At 47.9% G+C, this 19,388-nt stretch overlaps 4 protein-coding genes across 7 annotated transcripts; 1 reads left to right on the plus strand and 3 right to left on the minus strand.

Annotated features, from left to right (window-relative positions):
- Positions 1–989: 989 nt before the first annotated feature.
- On the minus strand, positions 990–1,571 carry ONS95_014704 (uncharacterized protein; the record flags this gene model as incomplete). The annotated part of the gene is made up of 3 exons (XM_058508372.1): positions 990–1,085; positions 1,253–1,472; positions 1,564–1,571. 3 exons carry the CDS (start codon positions 1,569–1,571, stop codon positions 990–992), a joined length of 324 nt encoding a protein of 107 aa, XP_058356059.1.
- A 632-nt stretch (positions 1,572–2,203) lies between these two features.
- On the minus strand, positions 2,204–6,519 carry ONS95_014705 (uncharacterized protein). Of its 2 annotated transcripts, none has more exons than XM_058508374.1 (5): positions 5,631–6,519; positions 4,663–5,107; positions 4,383–4,591; positions 3,978–4,332; positions 2,204–3,932 (listed from the first exon to the last, which is right to left on the minus strand). In XM_058508374.1, the coding sequence occupies exons 1-5, from the start codon at positions 5,709–5,711 to the stop codon at positions 3,238–3,240; spliced, it is 1,785 nt and encodes a 594-aa protein (XP_058356061.1). In that variant the 5' UTR covers positions 5,712–6,519; the 3' UTR covers positions 2,204–3,237. The 2 variants fall into 2 exon arrangements, with proteins under 2 accessions (XP_058356061.1, XP_058356060.1); XM_058508373.1 differs by having other exon boundaries at positions 2,204–3,182; positions 3,242–3,932; positions 4,663–5,653.
- Positions 6,520–7,387: 868 nt separating this feature from the next.
- ONS95_014706 (uncharacterized protein) lies at positions 7,388–9,941 on the plus strand. Its single transcript, XM_058508375.1, has 2 exons — positions 7,388–8,768; positions 8,815–9,941. The coding sequence occupies exons 1-2, from the start codon at positions 8,019–8,021 to the stop codon at positions 9,844–9,846; spliced, it is 1,782 nt and encodes a 593-aa protein (XP_058356062.1). The 5' UTR covers positions 7,388–8,018; the 3' UTR covers positions 9,847–9,941.
- A 3,778-nt stretch (positions 9,942–13,719) lies between these two features.
- SMC1 (Structural maintenance of chromosomes protein 1) lies at positions 13,720–19,249 on the minus strand. 3 transcript variants are annotated; one of them, XM_058508376.1, is made up of 6 exons: positions 19,030–19,249; positions 18,887–18,980; positions 15,864–18,837; positions 15,141–15,815; positions 14,928–15,090; positions 13,720–14,056 (listed from the first exon to the last, which is right to left on the minus strand). In XM_058508376.1, the coding sequence occupies exons 1-5, from the start codon at positions 19,058–19,060 to the stop codon at positions 15,073–15,075; spliced, it is 3,792 nt and encodes a 1,263-aa protein (XP_058356063.1). In that variant the 5' UTR covers positions 19,061–19,249; the 3' UTR covers positions 13,720–14,056; positions 14,928–15,072. The 3 variants fall into 3 exon arrangements, with proteins under 3 accessions (XP_058356063.1, XP_058356064.1, XP_058356065.1); XM_058508377.1 differs by lacking the exon at positions 13,720–14,056 and having other exon boundaries at positions 14,674–15,815; XM_058508378.1 differs by lacking the exon at positions 13,720–14,056 and having other exon boundaries at positions 14,674–15,090; positions 18,887–19,249.
- Positions 19,250–19,388: the final 139 nt, after the last annotated feature.

The raw sequence follows: 19,388 nt of genomic DNA on the forward strand, positions 1-19,388 counted from the left end.
GGGCAAATTCCTGTTCTTATTTACTTGGGTTGGGATTGAGTGGGATGAGCCAAGTTTGGATACCTTAGAGTCTGGAAGAGTCGAGGGAGAGTAAGGTGAGTTTAGTACTCTTAGTATCCTGACTGGCCAGCTTTCATGTACCATGGATGCTTACCTTGAAAGACTGAAGCTCGAGAGATCCAGTTGATGGTAATTCTAATGTGGTCACGCGTCATAGTGACCGAACTCAATAGGTATGTCCTCTGCGAGGGACTCTTGGCTTCTGCGAATAAGATCAATTTCACGAGAGGTTCGAATGACAATATCCGTGGAACTCCAACGAGGACATTGTGGGATGCGAGATGGGTCAGGTACCCGTACCTACCTGAAGCAACATCTTGCTGGGCACGTGGATCTCCAGCACCTCTCCCGTAGCCAATAAGCCTTCAGAAGAGAATTGTGAAAGGTTTTGTTGTATATCGCAATCTGGAGGCCCCTCTCAAAGGTGATTGTGAGGCGGTTGAGAGGGGGTTAACAGATGGTATGTAGGTGGTTTGGAACTGACTCACAATTGATCAAGCGAACAAGTGACAGTAAGTTTATGGTGTCTTTGGGAGATGGAGAACCGTTCAGTGAGATTCACATATTTGGAGAGCATTATCAAATAGTGAGAGTGTCTGATTTGATTGAATCTGAGGCTTCTGCTGCAGTGTTCTGATGGTGGACACAATGGAAATGAGAGCTGGCAGGCTCGCGTAGATCAAAACGGTGTCCGGTGAGTAGTGCCGGAAGATGAGAAGAATGTACTGAATAGATTGCATACAACATTGATTCAAAACTTTAAAAAAACCGCACGAATAGGTATCATGAACTGCGCAAACAATAAACAGACAGGCCCGCCCAGCTTCCACCCTCAATCATGTACCAAGATCCAATATGTTGGCTCCATCCCCAAAGATACTTGAAGGAGAATCAATATGTCCAAATGGTACGCTTTAACGGACCCTATCTTACTCTCTGTTCAAGTCCTGACCCGCCGCTGGACCTCGATGCATAGTCTCTGCATTGACAGCCGTTCCTCCAAAGGCATGCTTCACTCCTTCGTCCTGCTTTGAAGTCAGTACACATCGCTTCTTTTGATTCCTCCTCTCATAACATTCATCCCTCCCCTACTGAAACGCAACGAAGTCCAAACACAGCCAGTTGTGAAATCGCAAACAACGAACTCAGCCAACCACAAACCATACAAACCACAAGAATTTTAAAAACTCACCCGTCCAATATGCGTCGCGTCCCCACCAGTTACCGACTGCGAGCCTCCATGGTTGTTACTGCTCGGGGACAGCTTATCCTTGATCTTGCCCAAGATACCTTTCTTCTCGTGTTCTTGGCCATGTTCGGTGGTGGTGTTGGCCGTGGTTGAGGGATCAGCGGTATGCTTGTGGCTGTGTCCGATGCTGTCGTCTGCGATTGCAGTGGATGTTGTGAGAGATCTGAAAGGGTGAGGGCGGTTAGTAAGGTTCTGGCTGTATGGAGAAGAGAAGACGGTGTGGGAAGGAGAGGTATTAAGCATGGGGGGCATACTCTGCCATTTTAAGATTCTATTGTTTATCGGATTGAGTTATATTTCAACATATAATTGTCTTGATCAAGTAAACAGAAGAGAGAAATAAATAAGTAGATCAGAGAACCAGTTCCTACTTATCTACTCGAAGCTGGCTGGCCAGAACGGTGGGGGTCAGGTATGGATCGTGATGAGTGTGCATTGAATGTGAAGATCGCTGACGTCGATAAGCACACTCTCCTTCTCTATTGAGCCTTCTCGCGACATATCGTTCCTCCTTTCAGTCATGAAATACAATCTAAAAGGTACGTATTTTAGGGCTGACGTCACTTTAACAGTGTAGGCAACAGGTGAACGGGAGGGGGAGGCGATACGCTGATTGCACGGATCAATCTCTCGTAACAGCTGGTATCACATGAAACGAAAAGGACATACAGTACAAGAAGCGGGGTAATATGATTATCAGGAAGGAGAAGGATGGATGGGGATGGATGGGGATCGACTTGGATTGATGCATACCTATGAGTGGGGTAGGGTTGCTTGGCGATGAGAAAGGTGGCGTGAACGACGTGTTTATCTGCTGTAGATGGGCTGAAAGTGCAGGGACTGTTGAGCATATATATTGATGGGCGAAGCGTTCCTTTGAAAGCCGATATCATGCACAGGTAAACAATGGTGAATTCCATTCCGAGAAGAAGCCTCCTTTTGATGGTCCAACCCAGTTCGCCTATTTTACACAACCCTTGCAGCCCTCTTTTAGAAAAAGCCGGCCCACTGAATGCGCTTTCAAAGCCCAGGTAGCATTATAACATCAGTAATTCATTCCAATTGTCCCAAGACTCTCATAAGCACTGATCTGGTATCAGGGCGGTGGTACTAGGGATAATTCGTAAAGTCCATGTTCGTCAACCCGAACATTGGCACCCGACTGTCGCCGAAGCCTTGGATCTCGTCTGGTCTTAATTGTGACTCCCCAAGTATGCCACCTGGTGTCATACTAGAGATAAGACCTGGTGTCATAACAGCACTATTTGAATACGGAAAATTATAGAAGGCTTCAAAATCGATCTCCTCGTTGGCGAAGGACTCATTCCCATCGTTGCTATCGCCGCTATTGGGATTGCTTGTGACTCGTGCGAGATCTACGAAGGCGTCCATGGAGTTTTGGCGAGATGAAGGACGCTGTTCTTGTTGACCTTGAGAAGAAAAGTGGTTGTTATTTTGAGATGTGGTATTATTCAGTGTCGAGAAGGACATTGGCTGAGATTCGCGTTGTGCGGTATTGAATCCAACTAGGGGTGAGGAGAGTGATGGACTATTGCCTGGGTAAGGCAAGCCTCCTTGGAACAGATTTGCCATTGCGTCGTTGTTTTCCTCTATAAGAGCAGGATTTGATGGTAGAATGGCCCCACTTGCTCGAGAGGCGTCGTGTCCTTGGGCTGGCATTGTTTGCTCCTGGGATACGACATCACGAAATGATGTCAAGATAACAAGTAGACGGCGTGCTTGTGGGTCTTGCTCAGAGAAGTAATGCATGATATTGATGGCAGTGACCATTGAAGTGCTGGCGTTTGGATTCTGATAGAGACCACAGAACTCATTGGACAGGACGACAAGACTTGCAGCGAAAAGAAAGTATCTGCCTAGGTTAGCGAAGAGCGCCCAACATATCGACACAACTGAATGTCTCAAACTCACAGTACAAAAGGGTTTCTTTGTGACAAATATCCGCTGTCTCTTGCACTTTGTACCAAAGCGATGCTTTGATTACTAGCAACCACACATGCTATAGCAAACTTTTCCATCCGTGATACATGAATGCCTTGACCAGCATCTTCAGGGGCTGTGTATTTTTTCTTCATCAAAAATAGGAAAAATGGCCGGGTTAGCAGGATGAGGGAATGGAAGTGGAGCAGGTTGACGTGCAATATTGCAATTCCTCGACTAGGTGAAGCGGAATGTGCTTGTGTGTGGTTCAGACTTGGATCAAGGGCTTTTGGCCAACCTTTGCAATGATCTGCGATCTCTTGTGCAAGCTTTGTTGAAATCTTTCGCTGTGAGTAAACCTTTTCCAGAATTACTCCAATGACGTGGCAACTGCGGACTGATGCCTCTAGACCAACAGCGTTCGGACTGGTAAAACTCGCATTCGCAGCTGTTGGAAAGGGCGCCTGAGGAAATGGAGCTCGTTCGCCGGTCAGAAGAGTGTCTCCTGAACAGTCGCTCTCCCGAATGGCGGTTGGTCGGCCGAGAGACGTTGAAAGGAACCGATCGAGGACAAACAGCGTCCGCCAGAGGTTCCTGCGAACAGACTTTTCGGCCTCGCCAAAGAGATTCATCGCTTCTTTTCTGTGAAGGCCCACTGCAAATGCAGATCGGACGGCCATACCTGTACGGAATTAGACTACAGCGGTGGAAGGCATGATATTCTTACCATGAAATGCGTAAGCTGCATTCCTCTTTGAAACAGCCAGCATGTAAACAGACATCAGTGTCAAGGCCTGTATACTCCAAAATCCAGAATTTTCAAAGCCTGTAAATGGATCGCTTAAATGTTTTGCATTGGCATAGAACACTTCAGCCCTGTCAATTGATCTATCTGCTCTCAATTTCTTGATAACGAAATCCTCTGGCGATCCCGGGGTTGGCGAGGCCATGACCAAGCCAATTGCGAATACAAGATGAAGCAGACATAGCCATGTTGGGTCAATGCTAAGCGGATCTGTGTAGCACTGTTCGAGTGAAGTCATAAAAGTCTTTCGATGACAGACTTCTATTAGTCCGTTTATCTGTGTGCTGTTAACAAGAATTCACTTGTAATGGGGCAAGTTCAACTTGCGTTTGTAAAGTAAGAATCGACCAAAACATTGGCTGTCTGCCTGTCTGGAAGAAGGTGAGTATGTCGCACATTTACCGGCAAAGACGTAGTGTTCTCGACAATCATGTGCCTCATCGGGTCTTGAGTAAAATCAGAGTGCCCAGACACGCTTTCAACAATCATTCGGATGAATTGTAAGAAAGACAATACTGCCGAATCTCCAATATATACTACCAGCTCCTGTTAGCATGGCTTGACCTGCACCAAGAAAGTCGGGATTCTTGAAGTCGTGGAGACTTACATAATCTACCGGTTGGATCTTGCAACATCCGGCCTTCTTCGTAATAGTCAGCGACTTCCTCTTCTTGACCGTTGGTATTGTTCGACGCTCCAGAGTGGAATACTATGCTTTCGTCTGATATGTGACGATCGCTGGAGCCTCGTCGCCGAGATTTCCCTCCATAGAGGCCGTCCTGGTACTGATCTAGGGGTTTGATACTGCCATCCCCATTATCTGAGATCCCATTCCCTCCATTTTGCTTGTTCTCCGGTCGAGCTAGAGACTTCCCATTTGAGAGACGGTTGCCGTGTCCAGGGGAAAGGGTAACACTTTTGGGGGCGTCCAGACTAGCCTCCAACATCCGACGCTTAGGGGATGTTTGTATGCCTTCAGATCCGGTCTCCTCTCCATATGTGCAGGTCAGGCTTCGCTTTGTACATGTTTGACACGGCCGCAGGCCATTACACTATAGAACCCCGTCAGCGTCAGTGTCGTCGGTTCCCTACACTAGCTTTAACCGCTCGTGAAAGGTCTGAAATCGGATTGAGTGACAAGAGGCGTGCAATCTCAGAGTGAGGAACCAAGAGTATGATTCATAAGCACACACTGGGACACACTACACGGTATAAGAATTGCAAGCAATGGTCGCCATTGAAGTCCATATTAATACGCCCGCTGAGACAGAAAGTGGAAACAATATGAAATACTCCTTCAAGCCATTCAATTTCCGCATCAGGGACTCGATTATGAAAATCAGCAGTCCCACTAACTGGACGTATCTGGTGCGAGGCGGAACTTCCCCCGCTTTAGACGTAGATGTACTGGTGTGCATATATGTCCACCGATGTAGGCCACGGATGTACCCAGATAGGTGGGCTGTGTTCACATCGAAATATGGATCATGTGATATGAACGTAATTCCAGTGGGCTTTCTCTTTATCGAGAAACATAACATCAGGTTCAGGAGGTAAAGGAGAAGCAATACTGACCTTTTGTTTCCTCCGCTTACAGGATTCGCAGGCTTGGGCCGTACGAATCCGCTTGTCAGGGTCCACTTTCGGCCGTGTCATGGTTTCGTCTGTCTCTATCGTTGACCATGCCCCTCAAGAGTGACCAGACTAAAGCCTGTGCTGCTGAACTACATCCGGCCAATGCAATAAATGTGTAACGTGAGGCTGCTCCTCTCTCTCCGGGTAGTAGATAGCTTCCGACGAAAGCTGGAGACTACCTACCCTGCGGCTCACTGCAAACGTTAATCGGACAGGGCAGGGATATCGTCGGTACTGTAGGTATAGGAGCAATTCTGTGAGAGGCGATAGAGCGGGTGAAAGAGGAGGAGTTGCTCGGATGAGGGGTCGGAGAGAAGCCGGAATGCGACGCAAGTCCGTCGGATGCTGGGCGAACACAGAGACACCGACACCACAAAGCACAGTCCGAGTCTACTGATCGATGAAGCGCTGGGCAAATACAGTATTGTATGCCGTGTATTATCAGGAGACCGGTCGACTACCAATTGATAGTTGCTTCTTGACGGGCGACGTCAAGTTACTGTACTGTACTGTACTGTACGTACGTTACGTAGAGCGCAGGAATGTGAAGAGATGGCTAGGCTTGGCTGGGCGGGCTGCACTTGCCCTTGCCTGGTCTGGCGTGGCCTGCTCTGATCTGATATTTAATATTATACTGTATGACCTGGGACAGTCCCGTTGGTACTGTAACTTATTATACTAATGCAGTGCACTGTACTGTAAATCTAGACATGTACCTTCGTACTATGAAAAAGCAAAGTTGCAACGCACCGCACCGCACCTGCTTTAGCATTAATTCAACCTGCTCTCTCTTGTCTGCACAAACACAACTCCCACCTTTCATTTCATCTACAGCCCCCCCCCCCCCCCCCCCCCCCCCTCTCTCTCTCTCTCTCTATACATATTGTGAGACATGCATACCTACGGATTCCGGCTTACGGCTTTGCTTGATAGGTAGGTTCCAGAATGTTTGGTGTTGCGTCGCCAAGGTCCCCCCGATCCAGCAGCTGATGGCAGAGGATGGATACTGCGGCTTCCCTGCCGCCACCAGATGATGCCCTGGATATGTAAAAGTCCGCAGCTGTCGCCTCATAAAAGATGTTTGCGTGTTCGAAAGATCCGTCGTGATCAAAACATATTTTACAAAGCTTTTTCAGTTTGGCCACGTTCCGCGCACGCATCTCAACCTCTGCATTGCCCGAACATTATCCGGTGCCTTGATGTTGGTCGCTTCCAAAGCAGATGTGGTTGAGAAAGCAATACCTCGTGGACCCGAGTACTCGGTATCCGTTATTGTATCGGGTTTCTTTTGGTATCACCCCTAACCAACATCAACACCCAGGAGGTAGAGATAAGCGAGAGTTGCAACGCCAACTACAATATGGTAACTGATCTGATTTGGAGCAAAGTAGCCCGGGTGGATGGAGTGGTTGGATATCTGGCGAGTTGACAGCACTAGAAAGCCTGTGCAAGAAGTGCACAGGCATCAATTTCACCTCGTTGATCAGTTAACTCCCGACATCGAGATTCCTATCGCGAATAGCCAACATCCGAAAATACAACCCCTCACAAACCTCGTTCACAGCTCTTTCCTCCGGAATACAGGGGTTACTGTTGTAGAACCGCTGTTGCCGACTGTTCCGCTGGATTGCATCAGCGGGAGCATGCATAAACAGGAGATTTGCCCTGAAACCCCTCCATGTATGCTATTCCGTGTGATCGGTTCGACTTGTTGCCCGTTCTCATTCATTTGGTATGATCCAGCATGTAGCCGTCTTTGTTGATGTTGCGTTCTCGATTGCGCGAACACCCCCGTCTGGACTGGGCATATCCGGCGCCACGAAACTACCCCTCCATGATGCCCTCCTTGACGCAATGTAACTAATCAATCAAGGCCCGGAAGAACTTCTAGGATATCATCTCGATCCTATGCCGGTTACAACCTTTTTGGCTTCCATGTTCAGCAAAACCCTCTCTTGAAGCGCTCCGCCTCGGGATAATCAAAACGACGCATTACGGCGAGCTTACAGTGGAGTTTTCAGGGACCGTCATCGGATAACGCCCCCGACACTTACCTAATGTACCCGGCTTCGAAGTAAAATCACTACAGGTGCACTGTCAAACCCGAACGCCAGGCCAATTTCAGGTAGTGTAATCTTTGTTCAAACCTCCTAAATCAAGGGTTGCCTGGCTCAATCTTGTCCGGCTTTCCCCTCCACCGCTGTCAGACCTAGGCATTACCCGCCGCTTGCATCTCATACCCGCCTTCAAATACATCGATACTTGCCCATATTTATATGATGCCTTTTATCGTCATGCCGGAGCAAACGTGGCGTCCGCAATAGCACGATGGTCGTCAATAATCATTTTGGTCACACAAACGGCATTCGTGCTTCCTATTCGGTGCTGGATGGCAGTAGGAAAGCGACCATTTTCCTGAGAAAGGTCGCGGGGGACCAGATTCCAGCGGAATTCGCACAGCATTTAGAGGATGTCACTTTAACTACAGCAACTGATGGGACTCAAATATATTTTCCTTGCCCGTTCAAGGAAACCGAAGCAACTGTTGCTCTGAAATCAGTGGAGGCAAGTGCAGTTGCAGCTCTCGCTCATCTAAGATTCCCAAATGAAACAACGAAAAGAAAAATAGAGGTGGATCTGGAACGAACGGCTACTTTCCTCTTTTCAACCTACATAGCAACGATTGCAGGAATGGGAAAGCAGGATCCTGAGGTCAAATCCAAGTTAAAGAGCAAGTTCTCTGCCCCTACTGTGGAATCATATATTCTAACGTGCCAAGACACCGACTTGCTCCAGGCACAGGCGATCTTATATCGCAGATTATCTGCAAACTTGTACGAGACCAAGACTCCTGGGGAATACTATCATATCCATGGATCTCTGGAAGCAGGCAAGACGTTGAATATGATTGGTTTGGAAGCATATCGACCAGATTTGACAGACTACCGAGAATGTATCGATGTGATCGAGAGCCATGTCAAGAAGTTTACTATTCCGGAGTTAGAGAAGATGAACTTAAGGGAAAAGCAAGCAGGCGTACCTGTTATCAAATGGGAAGAATTCAAGAAAACTAACCATGTACGTAACCATCTCTCTCGAACAACCCAAGCTAATCCCAGCCCAGGGCCAAACACTTCTCTCCACTCCACCATGGGAAGTCCGTAAGATCGCCGATTCTCCTCCAGTCCCATTTCCAACTTCCTCATCCTCGTCCTCCTCCTCTGAACCTCAAGTTCTCTCCGGCATCCGTGTCCTCGAGCTGTGCCGTATCATTGCCGGGCCAGCCATCGGCCGTACCCTTGCAGAATACGGTGCACAGGTGATAAAGGTCACTTCTCCCAATCTCTCCGACGTCCCATTCTTCCAGGTTGATGGGAACACTGGAAAACACACCTGTGATCTCGATCTGAAGACCCCAGCCGGCCGTCAAGCATTCGAAGAGCTTCTTCAAAGCGCCGATGTAGTGCTAGATGGATACCGACCAGGAAGTCTGGAGCGTCTGGGATACGGACCGGAACAGCTCGTCGAGTTGACGAAAGGCCGAGGAAAAGGCATAATCTATGTTGCGGAAGACTGTTTCGGCGACAAAGGCGACATGGCGGGTCGACCAGGCTGGCAACAAATTGCAGACTGCTACACAGGCGTAGCATGGGCGCAAGGCGAATTCATGGGCCTGAACGAGCCGGTTGTCCCCCCGTTTCCCATGTCCGACTATGGTACTGGATGTATGGGAGCCATTGCAGCTCTAACTGCTCTCTACAAGCGCGCCACGGAAGGAGGCAGTTGGATAGGGCGAACTAGTCTCTGTCAATATGACGTCTTCCTCCTTGGTTTAGGACTCTACGGCCCTGAAGTAAAAGAGCGCGTGCGTCGTGAACACGATGAGGATTTCTTTGGGCTTAGACATGCGGATAGCGTTGATGAGGTTGGTGGGAGAGCTTTAAAGAGCATGCGAAGGGTGCATCCAGAGCTTTTTGAGAGAAAGTTGATGCAGACAGCGTACAGTAAGGGGTTTGGGGAGGATATCTGCTGGTGTAGAAGTCCGGTTACAGTGGAAGGGTTGAGGGTTGGGTTTGAGAGGGCGAGCAGGCCGAATGGTTTTGATAAACCGACTTGGGAGGAATGGGAGGTTGAGAAGGATGTTGTGGAGGGGTAAGAGTCGAGTTGCCATATCCAGGAAGCAAGCGACGTACACATGGGTGCGTACCTCACATTTTGATAGGCATACATATCTTAACAGGCTACATATTACCATCAAAAACAGTGAAGTCAGCACCGTCCACATATATCATCCTGCATACACGATCTACAGTGTAGACTGGATCTCGGTATTGTGCAACATGACATGCAATTTTGTACCTGGTTTCAAGCACGCACGCCCGCAGCGCCGCAGCCACGCTCGTGGCAGGCTCAAGATCTAGATCCGCCACACAACAGACGACGCTGTTCCAGGCCTGCCACCTCCCGCCTCTTCAAGAGGCTTAAGAACAACAGGTCACATTTGGTCAACAATGTGTTTGTCTTCTTTGTTGCATGTCGCGATCGAGAAACTTGGAACCGATGCGCCTCGTTCTGTATCCTCCCGTTTGCAGAAGCGATTGTCCTGTTTCCTTACATGTGTGTGTGAGGGTTGGTGAGAAAAGCTTACATGATTTGGCTCTCCTACAGCCTGATTTTGACGCTTAACGCGTTTTCGTTTGATGCATCTCAGTCTCATTATTCCGTAACCTCTATCTCGTTCATACTTCATCAAGTCGTCGGTCTTGTACCCTTTGCTGGCTTCGCAAGTTCAATGTAAGCCACAGCAGTCTGCCCGTCGTCTCTCCCGTCTCTTCTAAGTCAAGCGACCTCCACAAATGTATATTGGCTGATTTACACTTTTCACTTTCTTCATTTTTGTTGCAAATCGTGTCAGGTCCAGACTTCCTTGGGGTTAATTTAAACACTGAGGAGAAAAGAGCAAACGTGAGTCCATTCGCTTCATGCATGGGGCCAGAGTGGTCGCAGATCTGCATCTAAGGCGTGTGGGAGTGACATGTCATTTCAATTAGGAGATCTTCCAGTTCGACCGTGACTAAGCCGCGATGCTTGATGACGGAGAGAGTTGGCATGTCGCCGACTTGCCGCTGTTGTTTGTGTTTGTGTTTGGCCTGGCTCGAAGTTTGTATCTGGTACAGTTTCAAGGTGAAACGCAGAAACGGACATTTTGTTTTCATCAGCGAAGAGTCGTAGATTTGTGCATTTTTAGACGGTGATCTTCCTTTATTTACTTTCAAATTCTGATGTTTCCTGTCATCTCAAGACATCTTGCATTCCAAGCTGTCTCGAACATACTGCGTGCACTTTGATTGGACCACGTCTCCATGCATAGTCATCTGTCACATTGGCCGCATTTGAGTTTCACTGTGAATGTTTGACGGGCGATCACTTTGGATAGAGTTCTGTTGCATGTCGCATTCCGGCAGTTTGGTTGTTCGGCAGAGGATTGTGGGGAGTTTGATATGGACGGGAGATTGATTCGGATGAGGTCGGTTCGGATCACCCACGGACCAAGGCTCATCGGATAACTCCCATGACTCTAGTATTCCCAGATTTCTGCTTAATGTCAACGATTCAAGGTAAAGAGTTTGACAGCTGAGATCGATATGTGGTAGGGACGACGACTTCTGTTGTGTGTTCTGCTCTGTTGGGATTGGCTGCTTGGCGGTGTTTACGAACTCAAGTTTGAAACACAAGCCAATCGGAAGGAAGACGTCGAATACTAGCTAAATATTAGGACGCAAGATGTTCTGTTGCACTTCGCTATACGACAAGTCAGAAACGACAGTTCAAATGTCTAGCCCTGACTCGAGCTATTCCCATTTGAGAGGCTTTTATGGTGAGGGATGCAAGGATGTCTTGGATAGGTAAGGGTGACAGTGGCTTACATTGGACGTAGCAGTCTAGAAAAGTGGTAGCGAATTTGGCGTGCATGTAATTGGATGGTAGACTCGTTCTGTGAGATATCTTTGCTTCAGAAGTATCCCGATTGAGGGCAGCAATGAGACTAAGGATACAAGAAAGATGCTGTTTCTGTTGTAAGCAGCAGTCCTAGGATGTTGGAGTATGTAAGCAGGCAAGTCGACAATGGCGGATGGGGCCATCATCCCGGAGCGTTCTGTGCTGGGAGACATCCCGAGTGGAAGTAGACAAGAATAGCCATCGATGAATGGATATAACGAAAAGACTGACCCTTGTTGCAAGTAGCAATACAGAAGAATGGCAGCGAGCCTTTAGACTGCATGCCAGTAATCAAACTATGGTCCGGAAGGCTCTGTGCTCGAAGAACTTTTCGAATAAGACGATGACCCGCCTCAGTTTTGGGAAAGAAACAACTTTTTGTTGCAAGTAGCAAATCAGAAGTGTGGTTGCGATTATGCAAGCCATACCTCAAACTATCAACTCTTGACTCGAGCGGATACTAAGCTGGGTTGAGAGACTCGGGTCAGACTCAACACGCATGGAACAGAAGAAGCAAGCAACCCGAGAAACAGTGTCACAAAGATGCCTTTGTTGCAAGTAGCAATCCAAAAGAGTGGTAGCGAGCTGTAAACTGCATGCAAGTTCCGCAGCGCAGTACATGACCCTGACTTGACCTCGGTGCTTCCATGAGAAACACCTCGAATCAGCGAAGCACTCACATCGATATATCAGAAGTCGACTTTTCTGATGCACATCGCAGACGACAAGTTTGGTAACGAGGTCAATCAGGGCGGTTACCTGCATTGGAGTGGGGGTCGTTGGTTCCATAAGGGAGGGATGGGGAGGCTGCACGGTTGTCAATATTGAAGCAGCTCGCTAGTGAAACCCGGAAATGGATTGCATGCAGCATCATCTCGAATTGTAATTTGGCTTTCAATTCTTGGCTGCACTACATATCCGTTGCTGATGTACTGAAGCTTATAACATTGAGAATCATCTGAATTGAACAGACAGACAGTTCTCTGTTAAATCTGTTCTTTGGAGAGAGGTTGTGAGACCTTCTCGAAGGTGGGTGTTCGGCTGGGGGTTTGATCATCAAACCGAACCCTAAACACTTAAAGCTTAAACCGCATAAACATCATCAAACAAAACAACCTTCAAATCCAGACGGAAAAATTAATCGATACTCTCAGACCCCTCGCTACCAGACTTTCAAATCTAGGCAGTCACTTTTACTTTTGAGGCTTTCCTCGGAAATTATCAGAACCACATCCCTTGAATTCAAGCTCCAATCTGCTATCACAGCACCTCTGCATCTCGTATGATTTATTTGCACACTGACGTGAAGATCAGCGGCCTCGTTGAAACCGGTTCGTCCAATACTTCGCAGTTGACAAGGTGAAGATCGATCAGAAGCCTTGCATGGCATGAATGCACAATATTTTGAGAGCGTGTCTCCGTTCAGTGACATCCAAACATACAAGTTGATCGCAAACACGTCTTGGAACAGGTTAATGTCACGAAAACGCTGCTGAAGTGTGCTGTAAAGAGGGGTGCGAAGTGATAGGTGCGGGCTGCAGGTTGCTGCGTCGGAGAATTTAAAGTGTCTCAGGTTGAAGCTGAGCCTGGGCGGTTGTTGGAGGCGTTGGAAAATTTGGGTAAGCTGAACGCTTGCAAGGGATAAAATTACTATAGATAGACAGCGGGATATGTTTGGTGGAAAGATCAGGAGTTTGTTCCAAATGGGAAGGAGGTTGTCATACTCGGGGAGGATGCTAGCACCGAATTCTGTCGAGGTTGGTAAGGTGATGAGTGAAGGAAGCTACACAGACTTGTGATTGCTTCACAAACTCGAGTAGCAATATATCATTATTGTATCGAATAATAAACGAGATACTGATTGTGAAAGAAACAACGCTTTTCCTGGGCGTGAAAATCTTGTTACGAGGCACAGCCCCATCGACCATATACAAATACTTCTTACAAGAGCTCGTCGGGGTGAAGTATTAGCCGTGACATCAACATCTGCATTACACGTTGCTGATATTTTCAAGTCACTTTCTACTATGAACCACTTTATCTCGAATGCTGCATGTGTTGTTATATATTGATTAATTGTGACCGTGCCCAGGTAGCCCATTCACTGGATGTGGAGGCAAGTACCAGTAAAGCCTTCAAGCAAGAGGTCTCAATATGGAAAATATCATTGAGATCTAGAATGGGAAGAGATTTCAACCCCAAAACTGCGCTTCTGAGACCTTGCATGAGCTCCTCAGTCAGAATTTGCCGGAAGCTGCTGGCCTGCTTTTAAGCGCCTGGTGACCTTGGACTTCACACGCCTACCACTCAAAGCTCTCGTATCAAGCTTGATACTTTCCCGCCGTCTTTGCCGGTGCAAGACTCCTCTATAGTTTGATTAGGAATCAGGTTATGTAGGGGCATTACAACTAGCACAACTTGGCAAATCAACAAAGGGGGGATTGCTGTAGAAATACACTAGTAATTGCAACGTCACTTATTAATATACTTTTAGCACGTTTTATTGTCGAAGGTACCTTTGCAGCATTCACATCAAGTGAAGTTCTAATACTGATTGGTTGCCAACGTGCGAACTGAACCTGCCTTGAGAATACCTAGTTCATCAGGCACTCAGAGCAGCATGATCCGTTGAAAATCCGGTACCTTAAGTTTCCCGGAACGCAGAGCAGAGATCCGCTCTGTCCTAACAATGAATCTACTAATTTCCCGGGCACTGTGACGAAACGTAAACTTCGACGCTTACACCATACTGCCACTTCGTACGATCTGCTTAGATTCGAGCCAAGACATTTTAAGCAAATCTGAATGTAGTACTGGCGGTAAACAGAATTGCGATTCGGGATCCAATTGGAACACTCCATCGAAACTCTTGCATCGAAGTGAAGGAAGTCGGTAGGAGAGAGCTAATGCAGATTTTGACTGGAGCGCGGTTGGAGTGCGCAAAACAGTGATACTCAAGGTGATCAGAACTCATTGTGCAATTATCCCAAAAGGTGGACAATGCAAGATGGCACAAGGGCAACTTTTAAGGCAATGACCACTTGGTGAGGGATGTCTAATTGCCCAAGGACAGCGTAGATGCTCACATGCTGGAGCGACATAGGGCCAAGAATACAGGCAGGAAATAAAGATCAATCTTTCCTCATCTCTCCACTCCAATTGGCAGAGAAACGTCTCATGTGCAAAAGAGCCGCATAGCAAATTCCTAGCTCCGAACCCCAAGGTAGAAACACTTACATCCAACATATATACCACCCCCCACCTCATTCGAGATCCCTGCTTCCTCGTAATCATGCTTGATGCCGACGACTTGCCACCGCCAGCGAGACTGTCAAGTTTCCCACTCCTCAACCATGAACCGAAACCAAATGCAAAGTAAAAATCAGACGTATTTACGCAGCTAAACTAGAGTCAGTATGCTGATATCACTTTAGAATAAGTACAACTTACGTCGAGGGTCAAAGTTTTGGAGCTATTGGCCTCCTGGTCCCTGAATACACCAACCAAGCTCTCACTACCCTGGAAAAGACCAGTTTTCAGACTGATAACTATGAATTGCATTCCAGGACCAGCATGCTCCCGAATATAATTCTTGATCTTCTCGACATTGGCATTGTCAAGCGCAGCATCGACCTCATCAAGTACGAAGAAAGGACTTGGCTGATACGAGTGAACCGCGAATAGAAGTGCAAGGGCGGCCATCGTCTTTTCTCCACCCGAAAGGTGCTCCATATCGCGGAATCGCTTCAAAGGAGGCATGGCATGGTACTTGATTCCTGACAGGTAGGGCGCGTCGCTATCTTCAATATCAAGATATGCTTGACCTCCGAGAGGGAAAGCCGAAGATCGTGTCAGGTCCTTGTAAACATGAGTGATCTGTTCGGAGATGTGTGTAAACGCTTTGTTGAAAAGATCGAAGCGCTTCTCTTTGACTTCTTGAAAGGCTTCTCTTGACTTCTTAGCTGCTTTCCGGGCATCCTCAAAATCCTTTTCAGTGGATTTGAGACGAGCCTCAACACCGTCCAGGCGGTCAATAGCTCTCATATTGGGATTGAGTTTTTCAAGTTCCGAAGTTAGGTCGGCTATTCGTTGCAACAGTTGTTCCTCGACCTCTTCTTCATCAGGCTGCCATATCATTAGGGACAAGTCAACAAGAATGATGTATTGACTTACCTTTTTCAGATCCTCTTCAAGATCCTCGAAGCTGATTTCAATGCCATAATCCTTGACTACTTCCCCCGCTGCCTCATCATCTTCGTCGTCTACGTCCATCGCATCAGGGTCGGTTTGAAGGACATTGTCATCAACAGGGAGCGAGTCGAGCTTCCTCGACTCCTCCGTCAAAGGAATTGCGATCTGTTCCAGCTTACAACGTCGAAGCAAGGCGTATCTGCCAGAAGCGTTGCGCTGTACTTCGGTCTCCAAGGATGCGATAGCCTTGGTCCGGCTGTCGATCTCCTTGCTTCGCTTTTGCAGTTCGCTGCGTGCCTGGTTAACCTTCTCACTCTTCGCCGCAAGCTTCTCCTTCAACTTGTGTACCTCGTCTTCGAGTTCAGTAATTTGCGCTCGGTCCACATCGATAGCATTCTCAAGGGTTTGCTTCTTTTCACCAAGCTCTTCAATGTGTCGCTCAACAGCCTCGACAGAATCCTCCAATCTCCTGACTCGCTGATCCGTTCCCTTTTGCTCATTAGACTCCCATTCGACTTGGCGAGCTAATCTTTGCTTCTGTACGACAAATTTGTTCTTCTCCTCGGCGGCTTCATGCTCTAGACTACCCTGCTGCGCTTCGTATGCACGAATATCTGAGTAGCCTAGCCGCTTGCAGAATCCAGCAAAGATCTGGTCTTGAACTTTGGCGACAGCTTCTTTGAACTCGTTGACGGTATCTGTGATGCTCTCGAGTTCACCTTGTTTTTCTCTGTACTTGGGTGTCATCTCCTGCAGTTGGCGCTGTTGATTTGCCAGCTCCTTTTTCTTGCTTGTGAGATTCTGCTCAAACGCAGCCAGCTCACTTTTGGCATAAGCTAGACGCTGTTCGAGAGCGCCCAGGTCACTCTGAAGTGCCTCCTCTGCTGTGCCTCTCCGATTGACTTTAGGAAGTGCCTCAATCTCCTCTCGGAACCTCTCAGCCTGGGCTCTCAGCTTTTCAATCTCATCATCTCCAAATTTTCGCTTGCTGCCTTTGTTCTCAGGAAGACGACCACCCGTCATTGGTCCGTCCTTGTAAATAACGAATCCTTCCAAAGTCACGGCTTTGACCTGCATGTGCTTCCTATAAACTATATCCTTGGCGGTTGCCAGATCGTCACAAACAATAGAACTTCCACAGGCATAGGCCATGGCTCGTTCCAAGGAGGAATCAAAGTCAATGGTATCTATTGTCAGGCGAGCCTTAGACAGGCCTTTCAAATTGGCGTCTGGAGCGGAAACTTTGATGTTGTCGAGGGGAATGAAGGTCATAGGGCTTGCTCGCTGGTCCTTGAGATATTGCACGCATTCTGTCCCGATCTTTTCTGTGTCGACAACCACGGAGTCAAAGTCTCGACCCAGAGCAGTACTGACGGCCTCCTCAAATTTCTTCTGCTTTGGTTTGCAAAGATCACCGACACGACCACGGACTCCAGGATATAGGCGCTTGAGCGCAACAATTGTGTCTTTGGTCCGCTGCTCCTTTGCATTTTGTCTTCGACCAAAATTTGCTTCATCGATCGTCTTCATCAGAGCTTGGAGCTTTTCTTCCTTTTCCGTGTGCAGTTGATTAATTCGTACTCGTTCAGACTGGATGTGGTTGAACTCTCTCTTCTTGGCGTCGATATTCTTGGAGATTTCTTTCACGGACAGCTTCGTAGCTTCTTTCCGCTCGTTGATAGAAGCAACTTCGGCCTCGTATTTTTCAACGGCAGCCTGAAGGGTCTCGACTTTTCCCTTAAGACTATTGACGGTGACTTCATCCGTCTTCATTTGTCGGACTAGGTTGTCCAACTTGGACTGATTGCTCGCGGTTTTGGCAACAACCTGAGATCGGAGACTGTTGTATTCTTTGAAATCGGCCTCGCTCAGCTGCTTCCCTTGTTTTTTCAAAGTCTCTTGCCACTGGAGTTCGAACTGCTTTTCGGCCTTCTCGACGGTCGCTAAATCCTTCTTCGTCTTCTGAATTGCCGCGACTTGACTATCGCGTTCCTTAATGACGCTTTCGATCCTCCGCCGGATCATCACAATTTCTTTGTTGCTGACATCGACCTTCTCAACAATCGGGACCAAGTCATTCTCCTTGGCTTCAACGTCCTTTTCCTTTTTCTTGATACTCTTCTCCACCTTGGCGACATCTTTGCTGACCTTGGTCTGAGCTTGGCGGGCTTCATCGAGGGTTTTCTCGTACTTCTCAACACCTCGGCGGTACTCCTTCAGATTCTCTTGATGTTCCTGAATACTGGCGGTTGACTCTTCCATGACGCGCTGGAAATGGTAAAGTTTCCACAAGATGTGAGTGACAATTGCGTCGTCGCGTTCGTCTGCCTTCGCTTGAAATGCTTCGGCTTCCTTCTTTTGTTCTTGATATTGCTTGATCTCGGAGTTGATGCCACGGCGTCGGTGAAGGTTGTAGTTCTGATTTTCAGCAGCCTGTTCCGACTCCTCCTGTAAGCGCTCGTATTCGGCCTTGTATTCCAAGCTTCCGGATATCTGTTCAATCAATCGCGTAAGATCTTTTGGTGACTGCGACGCGATTGCCTCAACATCTCCCTGGAAGACAAGGAAGTTTCGGGCTTTGATCAGAATATTCTCAGTCTCCAACGACTCGTTGTACTGTTGCGCAGTAACTACACGCTCGTTGATTCTGTATTCGCTTGATCCTTGACTGGTAATTGTGCGTTTCCATTTCTGCTCATCTCCAGCATCATCTTCGTAGACAGCCATCACCCACGCGCTCTTCGGATCGTTTCGACCAGGACGCTGAGACTGTGTCTCCTCATCCGATGCCTCGCCATCACCATTCGCATTGCCATTTGCGGCAGGTGCAGCCGCAGAGCCATCATCATTGATCTTGGAGGTTTTCAGAACGCGGCCGCGGTAGACAAGATCTCGAAGATGCGCGGAGCGAAGATGGGATGATTTGATACCAAGCACGAAAGAAATGGCATCCATTCTGCATTGAATCAGTATAGACACTCCTTGATTCGCCTTGTACTACTTACGAATTCGATTTTCCCGAGCCATTGGGACCGATAATCGATGTGAAGTAGGAATCGCCGAAAAGGAGAGTGTGATGGCCCTTATAGGACTTGAAGTCTATACACCTGTGAGCCCAGGGATTCAAGACGGTTTGCGACCGACTTACTGAAGAGTTCTAGTCGTATTAACTTTCCCATGTTGAATCTGACGCGTTTTCGATATGGAGAGAGGGGCGCTCTTTGCGAGGTGGGATTGTCGACTGAAGTGGTCACAATGGAGAAATTGTTCTGTCCAAGCGCATTGAAATACAGCGCAAGATTCTGGACCTCGAACTTGCTCAGGCGGCGACGTCAAAGGTGAGGGGTTGTTGATGCGGTCAGGAGGGAGAGGCATTTGGAAGTCGCGATCGCGTCGAGATGGTCGCGCTTGTCTGAGTGTCTACAGTCACGTGTATCAAGTCGGAAAATCGACGGGCCGCTGTGCCAAAAGTTATGGGGATTCAGCTGTACTATGACGGAGGCGTGA

This window comes from Cadophora gregata (assembly GCF_030347475.1).
Source record: "Cadophora gregata isolate MNR1 chromosome Unknown scaffold_9, whole genome shotgun sequence".
NCBI lineage: Eukaryota > Fungi > Ascomycota > Leotiomycetes > Helotiales > Ploettnerulaceae > Cadophora > Cadophora gregata.